We start from the raw sequence: 25,875 nt of genomic DNA on the forward strand, positions 1-25,875 counted from the left end.
AAAAAAAAAAAAAAAAAAAAAAAAAAAGATAACAAACATGAAAATAAATTACTGGTATTACTGGCAAATACCAGTGAAGTAAGGTTTCTTGAAAAATACTGTTATTCAAGGCCTTAAATACTATATTAATAAAAGAGGAATGGTAGATTGGAATATGGATCAGACTTAACTTGAAGGCTTGCTTAGCTAGATGGGTATTCTAGATTGGCAGTTTATGCACTTGATTATGTCACTAAAGCCTCTTTTACTCCAGGTTTCTTGGTAGCACCTGATCTTGGTACACCTGATCTTACTACTACCGTCCAGTATCACTGTGGGGAAGACAGAATAAAGGAATGAATGGGTGCTATTTAGCTACCAGGTATTGCTCCTACTTCCTTAGGCAGTCTTACATAATTAGAAACGGTAGTTGGACATACCTCCTTCTTTCGATTCTTTAATATATTCTGAAACTTCGACAGCTCTTTTTCTTGCTCCCCTTTAATGCGTTTGGCTTCATCTCGCAAGCGATTCGTGTGCTCCTGTTCCAGTCGTTCAATAGTCTGCTTCTGCTGCTTTTCCAGATTCTCAATTTCTTGGTCATACTGTCGCTTTTTACTCTGTAAAATGTTGTAACTTAGGGTGATTTAGCTTTCCTAACATGCATACTGACTCATTAAAGTGAAGATATTTACTAAGAGCACATAACTAATATTCAAATTAAGTGATATACCTTTCCAGTACTGAACAAATAAAACACACGAAAGTATTAGAAAATGTTCAGAAAGTAGCAATTTACCTAACACGGAAAATTACTTCCATTATATAAGTAGCAGAATATTTAAAAAGTTTAAACAATCCAAAAGAAAACCCAGTTGCTATGGATTACTTAAGTTAGAAAACTGACAGTATTCATTCAATAAAATTTCTTGATAAATTGAGGGGCTCATCTGAATTTATTTTAATAATGTAATGTTATTCATCATTTTGACATTTACTCTTCATTAAGAGTCTAAAAATAAGCACCCTATGCTACTGAAACAAATGTTTTGCAATTATAAATCAACTATTTCAACAAAAGACTCATACTGTATAGGACTTGGGTAGGTAAGTTTGGACAGATGTATAGTTAAAAATTTGCAAAAAAATTTTTTAAGAAATTGAAAAGCAAAACATTTAGGAAAATATTTGGAGGGAAAAGAGAGAATTTTCATATAGCCCCAGAAAAGAGAATACAGATACTATAAAAATACACAATGAAAACAAACTTCCATGATTTTCTTAGGAATCTGCAGTTACCTAGCAGATAGAATCAACAGTGCCACATCTCATGCAAAACAATCCTCACCACCTAAAATTACACAGAAGGATGAGATGTAAACTTAAAAACTACTTCAAATATTTCTTCCCTAACTTACATTAACGTAAGTTAATAAAATTTTGCATCATATTACTAATTCCTTCATCAACTTGGGGCACAAGAAAAAACTGACAGACTCGGCAACAACATGCCTTAACTCATTAGCACTGTTTCTATAGCAGCAATGAACAGGGATATGGAGCCTTTCCTATAGGAGCCAAAGAAGAAAGAGTACTCTGAAAAAGCCCTTAGGAAGTTCTCATACTCAGCCGGGCTGGAAGACGATTGCTTTCGCTTTAGACTGGTTTAAAATCTTAGATTCTAAACAGGACGACTGAATGGAAGCACTAATAGGCACATCTAAGAACTCTGGCTTCGTGTTTCTAAGTTTTCATGACAAACTTGAACTGGGAAAAAATAAAGACCCTGTCACACCATAAATCAGTGATAACAAAACTGAAATTGGAAGATTCTTCCAAGGAAAAAGGAATTTTTTTACAAAGACATTCAGAACACCAAAGAAATAAAGGCTAGAAATACATCACAAAATCACGATAATCTAATGATTCAGAACAACTTCTAAAACCCACTAGTGCTTGTTTTTTAAGCACTGAATATCATTATTAATAAAATGGTACAAAAAAAAAATCTAAGATGTTACCATCATTTCTTGCTCAAAGCGCCGGAAAATCTGTTCTCGCTGTTGCTGTAGTTTGCCGTTGAGTTGCTGCTGGGCTCTTTGCTCTTCTTTTTGCAGAAATCTTAATTCTCGAAGTTCCTGACGTCTGACAAAAGTAATGACAAAGAAGAAGACTTCAAAAATTACACCTTGGAACCGATACCATTTTTTTTTTTTTTTAACAAAGCTTTAAATGTTTTTTAAACAAAGTAAGAGCAGGGCATGGTGGCGCATGCCTGTAATCCCAGCACTCAGGAGGCTGAGGCAGGAGATCCCGGCAAATTTGAGGCCAGCCAGGGCTACAAAGTGAGTTCAAGGCCAGCCTGAACTGCACAGCGAAATCCTGTCTCAAAAAGACAAAAAGGAAATGTTGTTTCTCTACTCACCTAAGAAACCTCAATTCTTCAGTTTTAGAATCACTATCTGTAACTATCTTTGACGTTGTGACACTCACTTCTACACCATCAACAATAAATTTGCGAGTTTTCTTCAATGTTTTCTTCTGCCTTCTTGTTTCCTACATGAGATTTTATTTCAGTTAGGCTTTGATACAGAATATTGGATGTAGAAAACATATTCTTTAAAAATAAAATGGCAGAGCAGCCGTGAAGACCATAAAATATGAATATAAAGTAATACCACTCTTCTGGGAAACCGGTTACATTACCTTAAACCTCATCTGACTTCATCTGACTTAAGACTTAACTTTACAGAAGAAATCAAAGCTTTAAAAAAGTGACAGGCATTTTGATAATGTGCATATAAAACTTTTATGACAGTATCTTTTCACTTTTGTGAGTTCTGAGATACCTCTGCTTTTTTCACTGACAAAACACGTAAGACTGAGTTCCCTGAGCCAGATATGGTGGTAGCCATGTGTAATCCCTGCAAGACAGAAGCTGAGGCAAGAGATCACTGTAAGTTCAAGGCCAGCCTGGGCTACATAGTGAGACCCTGTCTCAAAAAAACCAAGGAAAAAAAAATTCCTATGGCTCATCCCTTAAAAAACTAAAGCAATGGGTTGGAGCGTGCTGGATGTGTTTTCTGAAAAGGTTCTTGGCACCAAAATCTATTTAATCAGGGCCGGGGATATAGCTCAGTGGCACAAGTGCCTGCCTGGCAAGCACAAGGTCCTGACTTCGATTCCTGGTACCAAAAAAAAAAAAAATCTATATAATCGGTAATATTAATATCCAAAGTACGCCTCTATCTAGGACCAGAACTAGATGCGTTACATCAGTTACCAGAAGGACAGCGTGCTACTACACCCTGAAGTACAAGATCTACCTACTAGCTATATCCCAAAATTCCTTATCAAGACCACACTCTCCATTTCTCCGCAGGTACCCAAAAGCTTTAAAATGTAAACAGAAAGGCTACAAACATGACATTCCTACAAATACATCGTGCTAAGCAGATTAAGTATAGAGGGCAGAAGATGACTTGGTTTTGATCTGGGGAAAGAGGTTAGGAAGTAGAGAGCAAAACTGGACGGTGAGAACACAAAGTTCAAACTGCGCTGGAATGTTCAACAGCCTGCTCCTGGTACCTTCTGATCATCTTCTACAACCTCTGTCTGCACTGTTCGCCCTCCAGTTCCTAGGTCCTCCTGCTCCTCTCCCTAAATCCTGGACCATGGCCACTTCCCCAAACTCCTCTAAATCTAAAGCTGGCACACCCCCCATAGCAGTTCTACTCCTTTACCCTCCAAATTTCACACTGCTTTGGCTGCTAATAAGGTGTAATTAATACCACCTTAATTCTCACAAAAGCATTTGTCTTTCTAAAATAGGCTATTACGTAACTAATTTCACCCTGGCATAATTAATTTTGGATTGGTAAAATTCCAGTCAGTGAAACGAAGTAAACTGGAAAAAAGACAAAAATCCAGGCAAGACACGGAACCTTCTGAGGTACCTAGGCAATGTGGCCAGTCACACCCTTGAGTCCTGTCACCAAGGTCTGCTTCCCTGGACTGCTTCTGAGTCTTCTCCTCTGCTACTTACCAACCCAAAGTCTCTAAGAAGTATTTTCCAGAGGGTAGTCCATGACCCACCTGTACTGGAAATCCACGGGCCTTTCTGTTAAGGCATTTATTCCTGGGACCAATTCCAGGCTTCTACACAGCTTTCCCTGGTAAGCCTAAACACACTAGGATTTTGGGAATTTCACTCTCACAGCTCCACTTGTATTGGAGTTGCAGGTGTGGGCTGTGTGTTTTCCCTAACGTGGTCCTCCCAGGAGCAGCAGGGCTATAAGGAAGCAAGGCTGGTCACCTGTAGGAGCCAGTGTGAGTCAAGGATTGTTTACATCCTAAACATGCTTTAAAAAGAGATCATTCTTGACTGGGCATGCTGACGCACGACTGTAATCCCAGCACTCAGGAAGCTAAAGCACAAGGATCACTGCAAGTTGATAGCAGCCCACAGCCTGGGCTACAAAGTGAGTTCAAGGCCAGCCTGAACATGGTAGGATGCTGTCTCAAAAAAAAAAAAAAAAAAAAAAGAGATAATTCTTTTAATTTTTCACTTCTTTTATATCTTACTGAGCATTACTAAATTGTCCCTAGATATGCAAACTAAACTATAATGTGTCTTTAAAGATTACATCCAGAATCTCTCTTTGGTTTTGTTTTTTTTTGTTTGTTTGTTTTTTTGTTTTTTTTTGAGACAATGTCTCACTATGCAGTTCAGGCTGGCCTTGAGCTCACTTTGTAGCCCAGGCTGGTCTCAAACTCAGAACAATCCTCCTGCCTCAGCCTCCCGAGTGATGGGATTATAAGCATGGACCACCATGCCCGGCCTCTCTTTGGTTCTTTTTAACTGATTACTTTCGTAGCCCAAAAGAATCCACAGGGTTAGTAATATACTGATTTAATAGTGTCTTATTTGTAAGAAATCACTAAAATTTAAATTGCCAAAATGGCAAAGAAAAACCCAAACAAGGACCCACATCCACTTACCTGTAAAGACATCGACCCATTGTCTTTAGTTTTACTTAGGAAGCTAGAGATGGATAAGTTCAAGTCAATGCTGCTGTTATCAGCAGTGGAACCAGTGCCTGAGTCAGTGTCATTTTCCTTTTGATTCTCAGATTCTGGTAGCAGTATGGTTTCAGTTTTTGATAAAGCACCTATTTCTCCTTTATTTTCTGCGTCTTCAGAGTTGATATTAATACTGGGAATTGGAACAGGCTGAGGTTCACCGGGCTGTGAAGCTGCAGGAACCTGAGGTTCTGCTTCAGCTGGCACTTCATGTGGAATCTGCTTTTGCTCTGTATCTACCTGAGGAACGGCTTCATGAGCGTTGTCCTGCGTTTCACTTCCAACAGCCCCTTCATCGGTACCAGTCACTGCACTTCTCACCTCTGTTTCTTCAGTGCTACTTGGCTCAGTAACTTCCTCAGCTTCGCTTGTCCCTGGTTTCTCACTGGTGTCTAATTCATTCTCTGAATTGATGAGTGATTGTTTCTCACGTTTATCTTCCACAAATTCTTGATTTACGTCGTTAGTCTCTGTGATTTCCGTAACAGGAGGAACTTCCTCAGTGCCGCTAGTCCCAGGACCCTCTGTGGCCTTACTTACTAATTTCTGCGCTCCTTCAGCCACTTCTTTCCCTTCATCACTCTGCACACCCTCAGGGCTGTCTTCAACTGTCTTCTGAGCACCGTCTGTTTCTTCGTTTCTTCCTGCATGGTTTGTATCACTCGTCACATTGTTTGGAGTTGTGTCATCTTCTCCCAAGTGCTCTTGCATGTCTCCCTCTGTATGCACTTCACTGTCAGTGACACGAGTCTCTACCTCTTTTTCTCCAGTCTCCTGAGATACGAGATCAACTGTTTGAATAACGGTCCGTTCACTATCTTCAGATTTTACAAGTTTATTTTCAAGTAGCTGTTGCTTTTCCTGATCCCTTTCTTCCTCAGGTTTCAAATTATGTTTAGTACTTGCTTCTAAAGTGATTGCATTATTCTCTTTTTCTTCACTGGCTGAATTAATGTCTCTCATTCCTTGGTCGTCAGTGTCAGGCAGACTGTCAAGCCTGGGTCTCTTCTCCTTTCTTCCATTCTCCTGGAGCTCTGTCGTTCTCTCAGGGGGCTCGGCCACAGCTCCTGAGTGTGCATCAGTCACGTGTTCCTCAACATCCTCCACAGTTTTCTCAGGTTCATCAGTGCAAGGCTTTTCATTAAGAACTTTGCTACTAAAGTTATCTCCAGAAGCATTGTGTTCTGTTTTTTCTGAGACAGATTCCAAAATGCAAGCATTCTGTGAAAGTTTATCTTCCTCAGAGCTGGCAATACTAAGGTCAGAGGAGGCACGCTTATTTGTAGGTATCGGCTAAAAGAGATTTTATGTATTTTTAGTGTTAAAAAATGACCTCAAGATAATGATCAAAACAATGTTCATAACAGTGATCTATACTCAATAAAAGTTGAAGTTATAAAAGTAATGATAATTATTCAAGAATAAATGTTATATAATAATAGTTTCAACCAAACATGATAAAAACGGGTAGCAAGGAGCAACCTTGTTACCTCTAAAATTAAAGGTTTTCTGCTGTTACTCAGATTAACCCTTAAGATACAGGTGCCATCGTATTTCAAAACTCTACTCTTAAAAACTTACTAAAAGAAATTCCCTTTCAAAGTACTGACCAGAGAATTTTCTATTTCCTCATCATCGTCTTCCTCTTTGCCATCTTCAACCTCTTCTGTTACTTCAGCCTTTGCCTCTGCAATCAGTTCTCGGATTGGCTTGTTGGAATCAATAGTCACAAAAGGGTGCTGTTGATCATGAAAAAGAGAGAGCTCAGCAACTACTGAGACACCTTGTACAGTAAGTGTTTTACACCTTGTAAAACACACCCTTTACATGCTAAAAATGTAAACTATATGTAAGAAAAACACAAGTAACTTCAGAAGATGTTCTATCTGGAAAGGAAAGGAGAGAGAGGGGATTGAGCAGAAGTCATAGTTGCCAGCAACTAGATCTGTGTTTCATTCCCTAAGAATCTGAAGAAAATTTGTCAAAAATGGTGACTTGTACATGTATTTTTCTGTTTGTCTTAAAATTTCATAATAAAAAAATTAAAATTTAAGGCAAGTCAGTATATCATTGGTTCTTAAAAAGTAACAATCTATATAAATCACATCAAAACCTCAATTTCTAAAAAAAATTACAAAAAGCTTGAGAATTGTGCAAAGCATCTACAAATACCTGTTTTTTGTTTTCTTTTGTTTTCTTTTGTTTTTGAGATGGCCCTAATATTCCTGAAGAAGGTATTTCATCCACCTCTGTACACTCAACGCACAACAGTGTCTGCCACAAATCAAGGCCTTCAGATGTAGGAATAGTGAAATAGTCCGAAAAGGTAGACAGGGATATACTTGTACACATGAGGTATTTGTTTCCTGCTTTCCCCCACCCCATAAAGAGATCAGTCTAAAACACTACCATGCAGGAGTTATACAATAAGTCATCCTAATACAATGATTATCCTGTAAATTTGTTATCCTGTTTGTCTGCCCATAAATATTATTGATTTGACAAACTTTTGTTTCAAATATTACAAACAGGCCCAGCTATAAACCAAAATTAAATTTATCCAATCATTTTAGTATCATTTAGTAAAACTTGATTATATGTATCCAATACTTCTGTTCACTGTAAGAGACATTCTAGAAATTAATTAGCTAACGGCCCTTGCCCACAGACGCCTGCTTTCTAGCAACTACAGAGACATGAGGAAAGTGAAAGCAATATAATTAAACCAAGTGAAGCACGAGAGCAATGACTTATGAACTGAGCGCCTGTTAGGAGTGGCAGTGTACATCTGCAAAGCAAGTCCAAATTACTGCATAATATACTTCGGCTTTCTGTAGACAAATTCAAATGCAAAGAGAACACAATGAATGGATCTGTGTACTCTTTTATTTTTTTTTTTTTTGTGGGTACCGGCAATTGAACTCACGACCTTGTACTTGCCAGGCAGGCACTTGTGCTGCTGAGCTATGTCCCCGGCTGTGTACTTTTAAAGAGACATGAAAACAATATGACTTGCTGTTGTCGTACTATCCCTATTTTACCTGTAGTAGTTGAGATGTAGTCCACCTGGCATCCACATTCTTTTCTAAGCATTTCTTTAGAAAGTCCTTAAAATTTGAAGACCTTCAAAATAAAATTTTAACAATGACATTCAAATAAAATTCCTTGATAAGTCATGCTTAAGTTTCATTATTAGGAACAGTATTAACATTAGAAAACTAGCTAATAAAATAAAATTTTATAAAATTTATTCTTCTGAATATATACAACAGAAATAAATCTAAATAGGAACACAGTCACTGAGACAAAGCCATATATTCACAAGTATGCCAAAAATTCTATTACACTAAATTCCACAAATATACACCAACCACATATATGCCTCACTTTCTCACCTTGCAGAAAATATATTTTTCTTGTAGAACTCAACTCATTCAAATTTTCAAATACAGGGAAAAGTTATTTATAATTATTTTTATAGTCCTTAAATCTTTTCTTTTTGGTGCCAGGAATCAATCGAACTCAAGACCTCACACTTGCCAGGCAGGTGCTGTGCTGCTGAGCTATACCCCCACCCTAGTCCTTAAATCTTGAAAATATATCCAAAATCAATTTTGTAATTCACATGGTCTTTGTACCATATACCTAAAGTTAAATACCCTTGGAAAATTAAAAGAATGAAACATCAAGTTGTGCTTCTTAAAAGCTTGGTTTAGAAGTTTACCATCTTGACGGCTGTGCTAATGTAGGGGGCTCAGATTTTGCTATCTTTAGCAGCACTCGCATTGGATTTAACTCATGATGAGGTGGTTCTATTTCAGCCATTTCTATTAAAGTGATGCCCAGGGACCAAACATCAGCCTTGTAGTCATACGGTCTGTCCTTTGATGTCTCACACATGACCACTTCAGGAGCCATCCTAGGAAAAGAGAGAATTCGAAGTTAAGATGTTAAAATTAAACACAATTGTTGAAAAACACAGGACAGTATAATAAATTATATGGATAGCTGGGAGAGGTGGCACCTGCCAGTAATCTCAGTACTTAGGAGTTTGAGGCAGGAGGATCACTGAGTTTGAAGCCAGCCTGGATTATGCAGTGAGTTCAAGGCCAGCCTAAACAGCATGGTGAGATCCTGTCTCAAACTAACAAACAAAATTAATAAATAAAAACAAAAATAATGTAGACCAAATTTATCCATAATAATAATTGGTAACCATGCACAGTGGCAAACACCTATAATCCAAGCACTATGGGAGGCTGAGGGGGAAGATTACAAGTTCAAGCCCAGCCTGGGCAACTTGGCAAGACCTGCCTCAAAATAAAAAATAAAGGGCTGGGGATACAGTTCAGTGAGAAAGTTCTGAATTCTGGATTTCTGCCTGGCACTAGGGTGGAAAAAACTGCTGACATGACTAATACTGTAAATTTATAAAAACTGATACCTACCAATATGGTGTGCCAATAAAGGAATCCCTTCTTTGGATCGTCCTCGTGTTTTTAGCTGATACTCCAAAATCGGCTTGAAATAAACAATTATACAATGGTATTAATAATAGCTTTTAAACATAGTTAATTATATTCAACAGGAAGGAGAGGGGAGTATTTCAAATCTTCAATAAATATACTCATATTAAAGGGTAAGCAAAATAAATTTTCTACATTCTAATCTTGACCACTGTCTTTCTACCCCTTCCAAAAACACTACCAGTTTCCATAATTAATAAATTTAATGTCACCATCTTCATATGTCTTCAAACAATATATTCTTCAGAGCTCAAAATAGTAATTTTAAAATACCTTATACACTTCAGAAAAAACCCTGCTAATTAGTGCTGTATACTGCAATGAAACCTCCAGACATCTTCTTATAGTGTGAAAAACAGAAATTACATTAAAGCAGCCTTTATGACAGCAGTCTTACTAACTTCCTCATAAAAAGGAGTATTAGGAACTTTATGTTTTCTCATTTAAATTATAAAGAACAGCAACATCACAACTTTATCATTAGAGCTCAGACAACTATCAAAGAATCAGCTTATTATCTTAACTGCTAAATAAAGGAATAAAGCATTTTCCTGTCTTTTCTGTATGAACTGTAACCCTAGGAAACTAGTTAATTTAAAATAATAAATGAAAATAATAAAATGATTATATCAAAATAATAAATTAAAAACAATGTAGAATTCATTTTGCAGCCCAAATCAAAGAAGAATCCCAGGTATTAACCAGTGTTGAATACATATAATTGAGTTTTAAAAAATGATATTAAAGTGATTGGATAAATTTAATTTTGGTTTATAGCTGGACTTGTCTGTAATATTTAAAACAAAGAAACGAGTAAAAAGTGGATATTGTGTGCCTGTTGATGAAAGAATGCAAAAACCATTTCATCTTGTCTAATTATTAGACTTGAGACTCATCAAGCCTTTGGATTCATCTGCCAATTTGAAAAAAATGAAGAGAAACTTACTGAAATCATTGTAAGAATACAAAATGCAGATAGAGAAAAATGCTACAGGTCAAACAGCCTACGATCAGTGGTGGTGAACCTACAGCATGTTTATTTTTTTGTATTTTTTTTTTTAAGACAAAATATGTTAATGTGTGAGTTATTTTGTTTTATTTTCTTTTTTTTTTGAGACAAGATCTTGCTGTGTATTTCAGGGCCTTGAACTCACTATGTAGCCCAGGAAATCCTCCTGCCTTAACCACCCAAGTAATGGGATTGCAGGTGTAGGCCACCATGCCCAGCTGAACTGGTTTATTTTCTAAACTAAAACCTCAATATTCAGGTTTAATTGCTCATCTCTAAAACATTCACTATCACTGGCCTAGGTGCATGGATCAGTATTTTCCACCTTTTTTCATCAATACCCTCCTTAAGGAGTATTTCAGACCATTTTTCCTAATCCCTCTTACACCCATCAAATTTCAGTATCACAGATACTGTATCTGTAGCATGGGCCTTTGAGGTAGAGGTCACAAACCATTATAATAGGTAATATGTTTTTTGCCCCCAAAGAATCAAGAATTCCTCCCTTGAAGATGATAGTGCCTCCAGAAGAATGTATATAAGAAAGGGAGTGGGATGGACCTATAAATTAAAGTTTTTAAAAGAAAAATCAAAATTTGTATGTGGACAAGTTTAAACTTTCACATCTAAATACAGGATGTTGAACACAGGATAAATGAGTCATAAAAAAACAAGGAAGTGATTGTTATAAAAGTCAGAGTATGGAGAAGGAAAGGATGGTGACTGAGATGGTTACATGGAAGAACATCTGGGTGCCTGACACTTTGATTTCTTGATGTAGGTGTTGATTTCAAAGCTCTTGTCTATAAAGCTACTAAGTCACTAAACTAGACAGTGTTTGTGTGGTTTTCTCTGTGTTTATGTGACAAAAAGGGTAAAATTTATCACCTGTTTAGATGTCATGATAAAGTAAAATGATTATAATCATTGATTATCATTATGGTCTTTGAATATATTTTGTCTTATGGATAGTTAATCATTCCTTTGATGTAAAAAAAAAATTAAAATGCTAGTCCTTACACTTATTTTAAATATCTTTTTCAAACTTCAGGATACTTTGCTAATTTAACCAAAGGTACCACATCAACAGAGCATAAAACTAAATACAGAAAAAGACCTGCTAGACACAAATTCTGTAAATAAAGATAAAACTGAAACCAGGCATGGTAGCACGTATCTCTAATCCCAGTCCTCTGACAGGAGGATGACAAACTAAAGCTTACCCAGACAAATTAAAGTCTGGGTAACTTCAGTGACTTAGTGAGATCCCATCTCAAAGGGTTAGGGATATAGTTCAGTGGGAAGGCCCTGGGTTCAAACCTCAGTACCAGCACCAAAAACAAAAACAAAAAAACCTGAGGAATACTATACTATACTATACCATACTATGTTCTAAAAGTAAAATATTTACAAGTTCTAAATCTATTCAGAAAAATTTAAGGCAAAAATTTTAACCACACTTATAAAAATTTGCCCTTTTAAAAATAAAAATCCACCTTCTCTTGCTTGTTTTAAAAACCTGTCTTTCAATTAGATGCCTATACCTAGGAATTCTGGGAGTTCAGGAACATTTATCCAAGAAAGTGTTTAAAAAATTTGTAAAGAGTAATTCTCCATGTTTCATATATTTAACTAGTAATAAAATAACATTAAGTCACATACATATAGGGGTAAATTTCAAAGCACAAATTCAAATAATTTTTTTAGGTGAATAACTTACCCAACTTAATATCTCCATCTAAGGTAAAGAGGATGTTGCCAGCTTTTAGGTCTCTGTGGATGATTTTATTATCATGTAAATAATTCAATGCCTCTAAAGTCTGCTTGCAAACTACTTGTATTTGGGACTCAGTTAAAGGTCTCTCCAGTTCTGTAAGAATAAAGTAAAAAAAAAAAAAAATCTGCATTCGTACACAATGAAAGCACACCATCACGCTTTATACATTCCAGTATATACCATCACTGTGGTCTTGTCAAAGATTATATACAGTGAATTTATCTGAGAACTAAATATCTACAAAGAATACTTTACTGACATATAACTCAACATCTCATTTTAATTTTTGAACTGTATTATAATTGTCCAATATAAAAATATAATTAAATTGATTTCTTAATTTACTGAACTTCACTCAATAATTTGATATATATAATAAATAAATGGTTAAAATCTTTCTGAGTTTTAAGATACAAACATAAAGAATAAAAAAGTATTTACCAAGCATCACAGCATCTACTGCTCCACCTGCACAAAATTCAATGAGGATCTGCATGCAAATAAAAAAGCATGTGTCTAAAAACTGTATTAACTTTCAGAATTTTTCTTCAGTTTAGCAGAAAAGATAAAGAAATAGCTATCAAATAATCTAGGTTATGGAAACGATATTATGCTAAACAATAAAAGTTTCTCTGTCAAAAGAGTTGTAAGTTTTAAATGATAAACATTTACTAAATAACAAAGAAAACACATTGTGGAAGCATGTACATTTTCACTAAGGGCCATTTTTAGTGTCCTCTAAAATTACCAGATACAGGATTTTTACTTAGTACAGTATAATATATCTATTTTGTCACTAATGAAAGAATTCACTACTTTCATTTTAAGATAACTATTATGATTTAACTGATCAAAAATATTAACTTTACTAATAATAAATTCTGCTCAATATAGTAGCACCTGTCTATAATCCCAGCTACTCATGAGGCTGAGGCAAGGGGATCCAAAGTCTGAGCCCAACCTAGGTAACTCAGAGACCCTGTCTCAAACAATAAAACAGTACAGGTTTAGCAATACAGCTCAGTGGCAAAGTGCTTGCCTACCACGTGCAAGCCTTGGGTTCAATCCTCAGTACCACCAAAAAAAAAAGTAAACCCTGAAAATATATAAAGACTTTAGTTTTAAAAACAAATACAGAGTTTCAGAGTCTAACTCAATTATCACTGCTGATGGGTGCCTTCCCTGACGCTGTGGCAAGAAATAACACCATATACCTTTCCCTCTTAACCCTACCTCAGTTATAATTTTATACTTATTGTGACTTTCATTAATGTGTGTCTCCTATTAAACAGTAATCCAAATCTTCATACTGCAGTAGTCCCAAGTGAAGACATATTAAATCAGAGTGCATTTTCATTATAATCTTTGGAAATACTGTGCTGGAGACTTGAACAACTACAGTATTTTAAAAGATATCACAATAATAACTCTAATTTTTTAAAAATAACATTTTAACAAATTGTATAACTCTCTGCTATTTTTACCCTCACTATAACAGTATTTTTATGAATGTTTTCCAATTACCAATTGTTTTCAAATTAATTATATTATTTGAAAAATACTTTGGCAGGTATTTATTCATCTTGATTTCCAGTCAGATTTCTTTATGCCGCTTACTCTTCTCTCAGAACACTCTGCTTCTTCCTTCAAGGAGAAAAACTGAAACTTCATTTTAAAAGGCTCTCTTGATTGAACTAAGTTGGTATAAAACAAAGGACTGGCTGGTAATCATCATGAATACTAATACTTTATTTCTGTATCTATTTTGTGCCTATTTTCCTACAAACATTTATACATACAACTTAGCCGCCATGCAGTAAAGCTGGACCTGATGGTATATAATATAAATATTGAATATTAACCTAGAGTTTATTGCATCATTTACAAAAACTTTAGGATTAAAAAATATAAACAATTTCTTTAAAAACAAATCTTAAAAAATTAAAATTACAAACAAGTACATCTAATTTTATGTTTTGAGAAGTTTACTATTTAATATTCTTAACCAAGTGTTTCCCCCTGGATCCAATGTCTAACAGTCACAATGACGCTGGTATAACCTGAACATTATATGAACGTGTGTTGAAGCTGAGGATAACTGTGTTGTTGGTGACACCTCTGTAGGCAAACAAGTCTCATCCAGGTAAGTACATAAACAGAAGAGGTAATACGTAAAATCACAACCTCTTTACAACAAGTAACTCATTTTGGTTACCCCACAGATGAACAGAAAAAACTTACCCAAAGGTTGTTCTCATAATAGAAAGCATCTAGGAGTTTGACTATGTTTGGGTGATCACAAGATGCTAATATATCGATCTCAACCATATAATCTTCAAGTTCTTCCTCAGATTTGGTGTCAATCACCTTTGCAGCAGCTAAAACATTGGTCTCTTTGTTTTGGGCCTAAAAAGTGAAGTATCAGAAATATCACCCTTAAAACATGTATTTTTTAATAAAATCGTTGTTAAAGCACTGTGAACATCACAGAAAAACTGAATAGGAAGTACCGCGTTCCTCATGCCCTTCGCTCGCACACACGCAAACCTCCCCTCTATCAACCGTCCACATGGGGCAGTTACATGTGGAGCAAATGATGAACCTGCGTGAACACATCGTTCACACTCCACATCCCGGTTCACAGCCAGGCTCAGAGTTGGTGCTGCACACACTTGGGAATTCCAACAAGTGGCTAACAGGGCACTATCACATTACACAGAAGTGTTATTGCCCTCTGTGTCTGACCTCCTCACCACTCCCTTGCCCCTACTTCTTGGCAACCACTTATCTTTTTACTGCCTCCTTGGTTTTATTTGCCTTGTCCAGAATGTCAAAGAGTTGGAACCAATATGCAGACATTTCCTTTCCTTTTGCCTTCTTTCACTCTATGATATGTACTTAATTGTTCTTCTGAGTCTTTTCATATTTGGATAGCTTATTTCTTTTTAGTGTTGCATAATATTCCCTCATCTGGATGTACTACAGTTTATTCACTCACCTAACAAAGGACATATTCATTGTTTCCAAGTTATGAATAAAGTTGCTATAGACATGCATGTATAAGTTTCTATGTAAACATATTTTCAACTCATTTGGGTAACTACCAAAGAGTGTAATTGCTGGATCCTATGGTGTATTTTGTAAGAAACTGTCAACTGTCTTCCAAAAGTGGCCACATTACTTTGCATACCTACCAACAAAATGAGAATCGCTGTTGTTCCACATCCCTCGCCAGCATTTGATGCTATCATTGTGAATTTCACCAATCTAATACGCATATAGTGGCATTTTATTTACATGTGCAATTCTCTTATCATGCCCCAATCTTGTACTGCCTACTTGACCTAGCTGTGTTACTACCCTACCTTAACCTTGTTTGAGGACAGGATGCCTGCAGGTCAGAGGCTCCTCTTCAGGTAGGCTACTCAAAATGGTTGGATCTAAGACAGTTGCCAGAGTGACCCCCAGACACCCTCTAACTGCATTATAACTCATCTGCAACCTAAATAGCACCAACCCCAGCACCATGACAGTTAATAATTAACAGTCGCCCTCAAGAAACATAAAAGGAGCCAAGATAAATGGTACCCCAAATTTCCAGGAGACTTCCCCCTATTCCCAGAAAAGACATGAATATTTCTCCCCTTCATAAGCCTATCCTTCCTCCTTTCTTTTACCCTCTATCAACAGCTTTTCAACACCAAATAGGAAATAGAGTTTTATCTCCTACTCCCATTCCTGGCCAAGAATAAAAATCTCCTTCACTGTTCAGTTGATGCTTGGTCTTGTCATCGGTTCCACAGTTCCAGAGAGGGGCAATGAACCCAGCCTGGGATCAGAAAGGGGTAACAATTCCCATGGAGCATCCTTTCATATGCTTATTTGGTGCTTATATATCCTTTTTGACAAGGTATCTGTTCAAAACTTTTGTCTTTTTAAAAAAAGTACCAGGCTGTTCATTTTCTGTTGGGTTTTAAGACTTTTTGTATATCTTGGATAACATCCCCTTTTCTGTTACATGTTCAGCAAGTATTCCAGTTCGCAGCTTCTCTTCTCATCCTCTTGACGTACTACTTTTTAAAAGACAACTTAAACATGGTATTAGTTACAACCTGCTGTGCAGAGTGTTTTATATGCATAAAGGACAGTTTCAAATCACCAGCTTTGGTGCGTCAGACCAAATTCTTGCTTTGCCTCTTCTTAGCTGTGCTGCTAGGGGCAACTTAGAAAATCCCCATTTTAGTTTCTTTGTCAGTGAAATTTACCTACACTGTTCAAGTTTGTGAGAATTAATATATATTTGCGAAGTGAAAAAATACATATAAATATTTCATTCAATGTCTGGCATATATTATTTAAAATATGGTGTAATTATTACTATTATTATTTAATCCTCAAAAGAATCCCATGATATTTTATTAGTGCTATCTCAAAAGAGAATATAAATTAACTTGGGCATGTAAAAAAGCTTCCTGTAGACATGTAGCTAGTAGAGACTGAATCAGGATTTAATTCCAAGTCTATTTCCAAAAACTATTTTCCCCCAACCTTAGTAACTGCCCTTGAAGGGTATTCTAACTATACCTCTTTAACCTAAGGATTACTTTGAGCTAAAGGTACATGAGAAACAGGTGCAAAGAGGGCATTTTCATCTTCTCCTTTCCTTACTGACAAAAGGACATTAAAAAGGAAAAAAAAAAAGTCCCAGGAGAAAGATGCCCTCCTTGTACCAAAGAAAAGAAACACCTTTTTATAGAAGTCATAGTCCAGAGAATTCTGTACAAATAGATGTTATTGAAACAATTTTTATCTTCCTTTAGTCTCCCACATAATTTACCTACTTTTTCATAATTGCCTCTCTTTGTTCAACCTAATATCAAGGAATATAGATTTCATCATTTCTTTGAGTCTTCCTTTCCTTTTGAGGGTTCCCATGCACATACACACATACATGCACACGCACATACGCAAACGAGGCATTAAATCTGTATGCTTTCCTGCTGCTAATCTTACGTCAATTTGATTTTAGGCCCGGTCAAGAGCCTTTAAAGGACTAAGTTTGGCCTCTCCTACACTTTTCCAGTCTTCTTGTATTTCCATCAGTTTTGGCATTTTTCCTTGCCCTTGGTAATTAAACTTTCAATTTCCTAGTTTTGGTTGAATAACTTCTCATTATTAATTGCAAATGAAAGACTTCAAGTATGAAGCAGAAGCCAAGACCTTTGCTTTAAAATATGTACTAATTAGGTTGTTTTTATAAGAAATTTAGGTATTACACACATAACTTCAACAAAACTATACTATGACCTTTCAATGAAAAAATGCTAAACTTTTAAAAAGTAATGATAAGGCTTCAATAAATTTAAAAAGCTCAAATCTTACTTTTAAGAACTTCCAATTTTACAAAACAAAAATATGCATATACAAACATATGAATCAAAGCACTTTTAAAAATGGTGTTAGAGGGGGCTGGGGATTTAGCTCAGCGGCAAAGCGCCTGCCTGGCAAGCACAAGGTCATGAGTTCGGTTCCTGGTACCGGAGAAAAACCAAAAAAAAAAAAAAATGGTGTTAGAAAAACTGAATCTACCCTAAACATCCATTAAAAAGTTAAATCATGTAGTACAGTCGTATGATGGAAAATTATAGTCATTAAAATTAAATAATCAGTATTTCTTAAAAGGGAATGGTAGCCACAACACCAAATGAAAAAATCTACCATGAAGCATGCAATTGCACAAAAACTGCACAGCACTTTTCACACACATATGGCTTCACAAAAATATCTGAAGTCACTGGCAACAACGGCAGAACTTCTGCACTTTTGATTTTCTGTATTTTTCATACTGCTTTAAATTTTAACGGAAATGTACTTTTTAGAGAATAAAGTACTTTAAAAAACCAGATGTAAGATATTTGAACGAGATCTATTATCTAACCTTAGAGACAATGGGAAAAAATATACAGCAGATATTAGCTACATACGGGAATTTTCTAAACAGAATATTGCTAAATTTTACTCTCTTTGGAAAAAATAGAGATAAACTATAACACTAAAGTTTGGGGTTCAGAGAACATGTTTAGGATAAAAAGGTAACTTTATACTGGTAAATGCTACCACAATAGAATAATACTCTAATCCACTACATTTTATCAATTTTAGGCAAAAACACCTGCTAACTGCATTATGCCAATACTTTACCATCTAGAAGTTTTGTTATCTCTTTTGAAAGGATTCTTCTGAACACATTTAAATATAAATTACTACTCTATATCTACTATTTCTGTGAATACCTGAAAAATTAAACACATCTTCATATTTAGGTTCTACCTTCTGAATCACTTTTTTCAGTAATGGAGATAAAGCCCAGGACCTCATGTATACTGGGCAAGCACACACTGAGCTATGTCTCCTATTCCTGAATCACTTTTTGACTCAAAGTTATCCAATTTGTGTTCCCACACAATACTGCCCTCTAGGTACTAAAAGCTCTGGTGAATGTGATCTTGGAAGAGCATGTCACTACTGTCTCCAAGATTTAATTGGAATTCACTGACTCTCATTTTGCAAATTGTTACATGTTACTTACTGAAGTAACAAGTTACATTGTTACTTATTGAATTTTAGCCCAGGCATTAAAAGATTTTTCAAAAACAACCAGAACTAATGTTGTTTCTTCAGAAAGTTCTTACACTGCCCTCACTGAACAAAATATGAGGGGTTTGCAATTGTATGACAGCAGAGATACATGCAAGTTCATGATGCACAGGAATGACAGCTGCTTTATGACCCCTACCCTAGCCAATAATTACAGGATAGCAGTGACCAAAAACAGACATTTCAGGGGCTGGGGATTTAGCTCAGCGGCAAAAGCGCCTGCCTGGCAAGCGCAAGGTTGTGAGTTCGGTTCCCGGTACCAGAGAATAAGCCAAAAAAAAAAAAAAAAAAAAAAAAAAAAAAAAAAAAAAAAAAAGACATTTCCCACTTTCCCAATTTCCAAGATGTTAAAAAAAAACTCTGTCATAAAACCGATGAAATATGGTATTGTTTGTCTCCTCAAAAAGGTACTATAGTTAGCCAATTACTAGAACTCACCCTCTCATGAGGCAGAGGAAATAAGCCAGGGAGAGATCAACCCTTTTCCTACCATCTTACTGCAACACTTTGGGAAAAGAAGAGACCAGAGGAAACTGTCCTTGTAAAGAAACACTATAAAATATAAGCCCTAGCAGGAAGCCAAGGATACTGGGGGTAGAGTTATAAGTCATCTTGCTTCCATATGCTTCTACAGATGTCCTGGGACAAGAGTAGGCAAACATATGATTAACAGTAGATAATCTCTAAAGTTCATTATATAACAAATTCCATTATCTACTGATTAAACCAACAATGGCATCATTTGGTTTAATATAAGTAATAAACAGGAGTTACATTAGAAAGTATAATGACTCTATGGGGTAGGTGTAATTTGGTGCACATACTTAGCATTTGAATGTAGATGCTTTGCATTTAAGAAGTCCTGGGTTTAATTCCCAGTTCATGCACGAGTGCTCACACGTGTGCGCGCACGCACACACACACAAAGATGTCTCTTGCCTTTTAGAATCAGTTGTTTAGAAATCTGAAGCATCAAAACTGAAATAAACACTGATAAGCAATACTATTATACTTAAAGAAACGTAACAGAAAAAAAAAGAAACATAACAGGAATATGAATTATGCTTATTAACATCTTATCATCTAATATATGAAGGTATAGGAACTCTTCACATAAAGTCTTTTAACTTCGCATAAAGTTCTTTTAGTTTGTTTTTGTTTTTATATGGTGATGGAGATAGAATTCAGGTGCTTGAGCATGATGAATATACTCTCTAACACTGAGCTACAGTCTCAGTCCAACATAATGACTTAAATGAAGCAAGTAGTTACTAAAAGCAAGAATGAAATAACAAATACCAAAATGAAAGGAAACTGCTCAAAAGTAAAGAGCAACTGGGATGAAGGAAAAGAGAAAACAAAGAAGGGGAAAATTATGTATATGTGTATATACAGGATAGCTAACATAGATGTACTACTGACTTCTATCGCTTTATTAAAAGAAACAGTTCATTAACTATTTGATCAATCTTACGTGTCTATACTTGTTTTCCTGAGTAACCACTTTGAAGAAATCAATATGTAATACAACAACCACTGTCAATTTCCTATCACCTTGTCTGAATTTCAATATTGCTTGTATTGTTCTTGTGTTAATTTGTAAATGCATGTGTGTCTGTTAATATGTTTTCGTTCTTTTATTTTTAAGATTAAAAAAAGAAAAAGAAACAACAAATACCAGATATTAATTTAAAAATGTAACCACTGTTCATGAAAGGTTTTCAAACATCAGTCATAAACTTTTAAACTCTGTTTTTATTTTCATGACAAATCAATATTGTTTGGCCACATTACCTAAGTAGGAGACTGCAGAAAAGCCTAACCGGTCTAAATTTTCTGTTGGCTTTATGCTCTAAATAAAGCTGAGTGAAAATTACACTTTCTTGTATTATTCTTATTTTCTTTCTACAGCTCTACATTTTGTAAGGCTATATAGTATCTTTATAATGAAAAATACTATTTTAATAAAGTTCTCAGCCAGCTATTAACAGATTAGCAAAGAAGACAGGTATGCTTTCAGTCCCTGTTGCAGTCAGGGTTTACAAGGGAGAAGATTAATACAAGACACATAATTTATAGAATTATTTTATAATATTCACTGAAGAGTCAAATGCAAGAGTGCGGGAGATCTGTCCACACACTAGAGACCCAAAGACTCTAGTTGAAGGCCTGGATCCCACAGCAATGTCCTACACAAGTCCAGCTGAAGACCTAGAGCCCATGACAATGTCTCATGCAAGTCTGTATCAAGGATCTGCACTGGGAAGGCCCAAAGGTCAGTGGTGGAAGCTAGAAAGTCTGTGCCAGTGGGATGAAGGAGCTGCACTGGAGCCAGGAAGCTCAAAGGACTAGAGTTCCCCCAAAGAGAACCACAGTCATCCTCAAAAACAATGAGGACCCATCTCCTCCAGTGATGAGAACAGTTGACTTCCTATCAGGAAAACCAGAACAAGCTTCTTCAGGAGAACCAACAGCACACCATCTTCCCCTCCAGTTCTCTTTTTATGCTACTGGCAACAGTCCTTGCCTCCCATTAACTTTTAACAACAAGGTATGGCAACACTAAAAAAGAGGGACCTTCTGCATTTCAAATACACTCTTTCCATCTGGTAAAAGGCCCAAGGTCATTTTTTCATTGTCCTGCTCCTTCTCAGCAACCATGCTCTCCTCTCTTTCATCCTTGCAATCCACAGCTCTACTAGAACCTTCCCTCTGGCCAAATGTTTCAAATCGCCCTGCCGGCTCTTCACTCTTAATTTCAAACATAGATCTGGCCAAACACTCTCAACAGTAACCATGCGATTGTCCCAACAGTAGATTCCACTGAAATTTTTCTGTCAGGCAGGCAATATCTCTAAACAAGCAAAATGCAGGCCAGCTTCCTGCCAAACCATAACACACATCACCTGGAGTTCAGCAGCCAGGGCAGTCCTTCCCAGCAGAAACCTTTCCATGCCTGGTCTTTACCGACAGGATCTCTATCAAACTTATGGTCTTTTGAGCTCTGACCAGAATCTCCCATACAGAACAGCCTAAGGCATTCCAGCTCTACTTCTTTAGCCAGCATCTCTGAACCTTTCTAATCTCTTCCCACAAGCCATTCCCAAAGGCTCTTGAACCACATGGCCAGGTACAGTCACAGCAATGACCCCACTTCCCCGGTACCAAATTCTTCTGTCTTAGTTACTTCTTTCTCATTACTGAGACAAAACACCCAACACCCAGTTAAAGGGGGAAAGGCTTATTTAGCTCACAGTTTGTAAAGGTTTCAGTCCATCATCAGCTGGCTCCAAGGCAAGGTGGCACACAGAGAGGGGCAATATTTCATGGCAGAAGACAGCAAAAACAAGAGAGTGCAAAAAAGGGGCAAACAAGCCTCTTTCTGGCCCTCTTATTTTATCCATACTGCTGATCAGTGGACTGATCCAGCAATCACCCACCCTTAAGCCCAGCATCCTTAATCCCAGCATTGAACTACAAATTAATCATAAATTCTAGATTCAGCTGCCTCCATAAAAGCCCCATCTAAAAGTGCATGAGGCTTTGGAGGGACATCTAGACACAAACCATAACAGTCCCTCAGGGGTGTTCATCAAAAAAAGGCAAAAAACATATAGGATAGATATAAAGAAAATAGGATAGATATAAAACAACAATAAAAAGAAAAAGTGAATTCAATCACTTCAATAATCATTGGGTGTTATGGCTAATATTCCCTCAAAGCCTCATCCAGTCTTACGTGCAGCTTTTCAGAGGTGGCTGGATCTAGGGTGTATGATGCTGGGATCAAGGATGCAATACTAGGATTAAGGGTGTGCATGCGACCCATCCTAAAGGTAGGTAGCCTAGATAAGACATAAGGGGCAAAAAGATGCTGGCCACTTGCTTGCTTTTGCTGTCATTTGCCTGCCATAAACTATTTCTCCTCTGTGATGCCCCTCTGCCATGCCATCCTGTGCTGCAGCCAGCCAACAAACTGAAACCTCTCAATCTGTAAGCCAAATAAATCTTTCCTCTTTTAAATTTGGGTGTTGGGTATTTGTCTCAACAACAAGAAAAACTAAGACAGAATTTGGTACCAGGAGTGGGCCTGTTGCTGTGACTGTACCTGACCTTGTGATTCAGGAGCCTTTGGAGCTGGCCTGTGGAAAGCATTTGGAAAGGTTCAGAGATGCCTACTTAAAAAGCAGCCCTGGAAGGCCTAATGCTACACTGCCTGGGAGGCTCTGGTCAGAGCTCAGAAGGCTGACAGAAATCCTGCCAGTAAAGAGCAGGCTCAGGGAAGGTTTCTGCTGGGAAGGGCAGCATTGGTTGTTGGGATTCCAGATGACGTTTGTTAATGCCTTGGCAGAAAGTTTGTATGCATTTTGCTCACATCCAGACTTTGCTTGACATTAAGGGCAGCAGACTAATGAATCTGGCAGAAGAAATTTCAAGACAGTCTAATGTTGAGGCTATGGCATGGCTACTGTTGGGAGACTTTTAGCCAGATTTATGTTTTAGAATCAAGAGCAAGGAACCCAGAAAACTGAGTCAATATGTTTTGAGTTTGGCCAGAAAGGAAGCTCCAGTAAAGTTGCAGCCTACAAAGATGGAACACAGGAGAAATTGGTCATTGAAAAGACTAGCAAGAAAAATCTAATATTTCAGAAAAGGACAATAAAAAGGATGGTCTGAGGACATCACAAGAACCAGCAGAACTCCATCCTTTACAGGCTAGGCTTTGAGAAGACAGTCCCAGACCACCATGTTGCAGAATGGCAGTAGCCTAAGGAATTTGTTCCTTGAGATTTGGTTTATAGGCACTGGACCCCTACAGCCAAAAGAGAAGGAAGCCTGGCTACTGCTTCATGTAGTAGAAGACCTTGGTGCTAGTTTTAGGTGCATGCAGGATGTAAGAGTTGTAGGGTCAGGAAGGCTTCCACTCAGATTTCAGAAGAAGACCTGAAAGGCCAAGCCATAAGCCCATGAAAGGGCAGCGTGTGAATCTGGGAGTGTAAAGCCAAAGCTGCAGTGGAGACCCCAGAAGTTTGGAAAAGCCAGGAATGTAGATCATCTCAGGAAAACTGTAAGGAGGGAACAGAGCCAGCCCAAGAGAGAAGCCACGGGAGGTACAACTACCAGAACCAACAAGCCCTTTGGAGTTCACATCTTGCCACAGTTTGGCTCAGATGCTGGACACAGAACTACAGGAATTAATGTTCTCCCTACTGGGTTTTGGACTTGCTTTGGTCCCATTCCCTTGTATTCCCTTATTTGTACCTTTTGGAATGGGAATATTTATCTTGTGCCATTGCGTGTTGGAAATATTTAACTTTCTTTTCATTCATACAGGGGCTTGAAGCTAAGAATTTGTCCTAAATCTCAGAAGAGACTTTGGACTTGGACTTTTCAGCAATGCTGAAACTGTTAGGACTCTGACAACTCATAGAGATGAACTAAATACCTTTTACATAAAGGGATGTACATGAATCTTTGTGGGGGCCAGGGGCAGAATGTTATGGCTTGTCCCTGCAAAGCCCCAAGTTTTTCACAGGTGGCTGGATCTAGGATGTGTGATGCTGGGATCAAGGATACAATGCTAGGATTAAGGATATGAGTGCTACCTGCCCTAAGGGTGGGTAGCCTAAATAAAATCTAAGGGACAGAAAGAGGCTTGTTGCTGGCCATTTGCTTACTTTTGCTATCTTCTGCCTGTCATGAACTTTTATTTTCTGGGATGCCCCTCTGCCATGCCACCCTGCCCTGGAGCCAGCCATCTGTAAATCAAATGTAAACCCTTCCTTTAATACTGGGTGTTGTGTATTTTGTCTTACCAAGGAGAAAAATAACGAAGATAAGTGGGAGTGATTCCATTAATTTGAATGATTTGATCTCAAGATGGAGAATTAAAAGATATTCTTTCCCCTACCAAGACAAGACATAAGACCCTAACTATCCAGTATATAGGACATTCAATCATAATAAAATATAAAAACCAAACAAACAAAAAATGACAGTTAATGAACACCTGTTACATGCAAGGCATTGCTCAGAGCTGAGGAAAACAAAAAGACAACACAACATCCCAGTGAAATCAATTCTAGGAGAGAAATCCAATATAAAAATCTATTAAAGCATGGTCAAGAGTTGATCTGCTAAAATCAATTCATTCTTCCAAGAAATACTAAGTGCTTTCCATATGTCAGGCACTATTCCCAGATAATGACAAAACATCTTGACCCTCATGGCACTTGTAGTAACTGTGGGAACTGCACAATCAATAGGAAAAAAAAAAAAAAAAGGTAATACACAGTGATTAGCACTAAGGGGAAAAATAGGTTAAAAAAGAAGATGAGGACATGAGAAGAAATGGGAGCATGAAGGAAAGAGGTTTCCATGTAAGTAAGGATGTTAGACCAAAATAAGGTAACATTTAAACATTTCAATGTCAGTAAAATACAACTATATTAGACTTCCATGTGTAAACATTGTGCTGTTTCTCTGGTGCAAGAAACTGAAAGAGTAAATAAGGTCTAAAATGTACAACTGATATTGTGAAATGGGAAGAAACTCTTAAAAAGGAAAAAGGAACTAGAAGGGGGAAAAGTGGAAGAGAAAAGGGAGAAAAAATGCAAGTTAGCTATACTATTAGTGTCTCTTAGTTCATAGAAAAGGAAGGTTTGTGCTAGTATCAGAGAAATTTTTATGCCCATATCTTGTAGTGTAACTCAAGATAGTAATGTGCAATGTACAAACTATTGTTATTCTCCTAACATCTTGTTATAAAATTTTGTCTTTTTCCATACAATAAAAAATAAAATTCAGCCAGGCATGGTGGCACACTCCTGTAATCCCAGCACTCG

At 36.9% G+C, this 25,875-nt stretch overlaps 1 protein-coding gene across 1 annotated transcript in view; it reads right to left on the minus strand.

Annotated features, from left to right (window-relative positions):
- Slk (STE20-like kinase) overlaps nucleotides 1–25,875 on the minus strand; it is a gene marked incomplete at its 5' end in the record, with an annotated part of 67,523 nt that overhangs the window by 19,663 nt on the left and 21,985 nt on the right. The window contains 11 exon segments of the mRNA XM_005403794.2: nucleotides 420–599; nucleotides 2,001–2,124; nucleotides 2,405–2,535; nucleotides 4,981–6,354; nucleotides 6,672–6,800; nucleotides 8,103–8,184; nucleotides 8,786–8,980; nucleotides 9,510–9,582; nucleotides 12,317–12,466; nucleotides 12,815–12,863; nucleotides 14,615–14,779. Of these exon segments, the coding sequence (XP_005403851.1) occupies nucleotides 420–599; nucleotides 2,001–2,124; nucleotides 2,405–2,535; nucleotides 4,981–6,354; nucleotides 6,672–6,800; nucleotides 8,103–8,184; nucleotides 8,786–8,980; nucleotides 9,510–9,582; nucleotides 12,317–12,466; nucleotides 12,815–12,863; nucleotides 14,615–14,779 (2,652 nt within the window).

Source organism: Chinchilla lanigera, unplaced genomic scaffold (genome assembly GCF_000276665.1).
Source record: "Chinchilla lanigera isolate Chin_1 unplaced genomic scaffold, ChiLan1.0 scaffold00084, whole genome shotgun sequence".
In the NCBI taxonomy this organism is placed as follows: domain Eukaryota; kingdom Metazoa; phylum Chordata; class Mammalia; order Rodentia; family Chinchillidae; genus Chinchilla; species Chinchilla lanigera.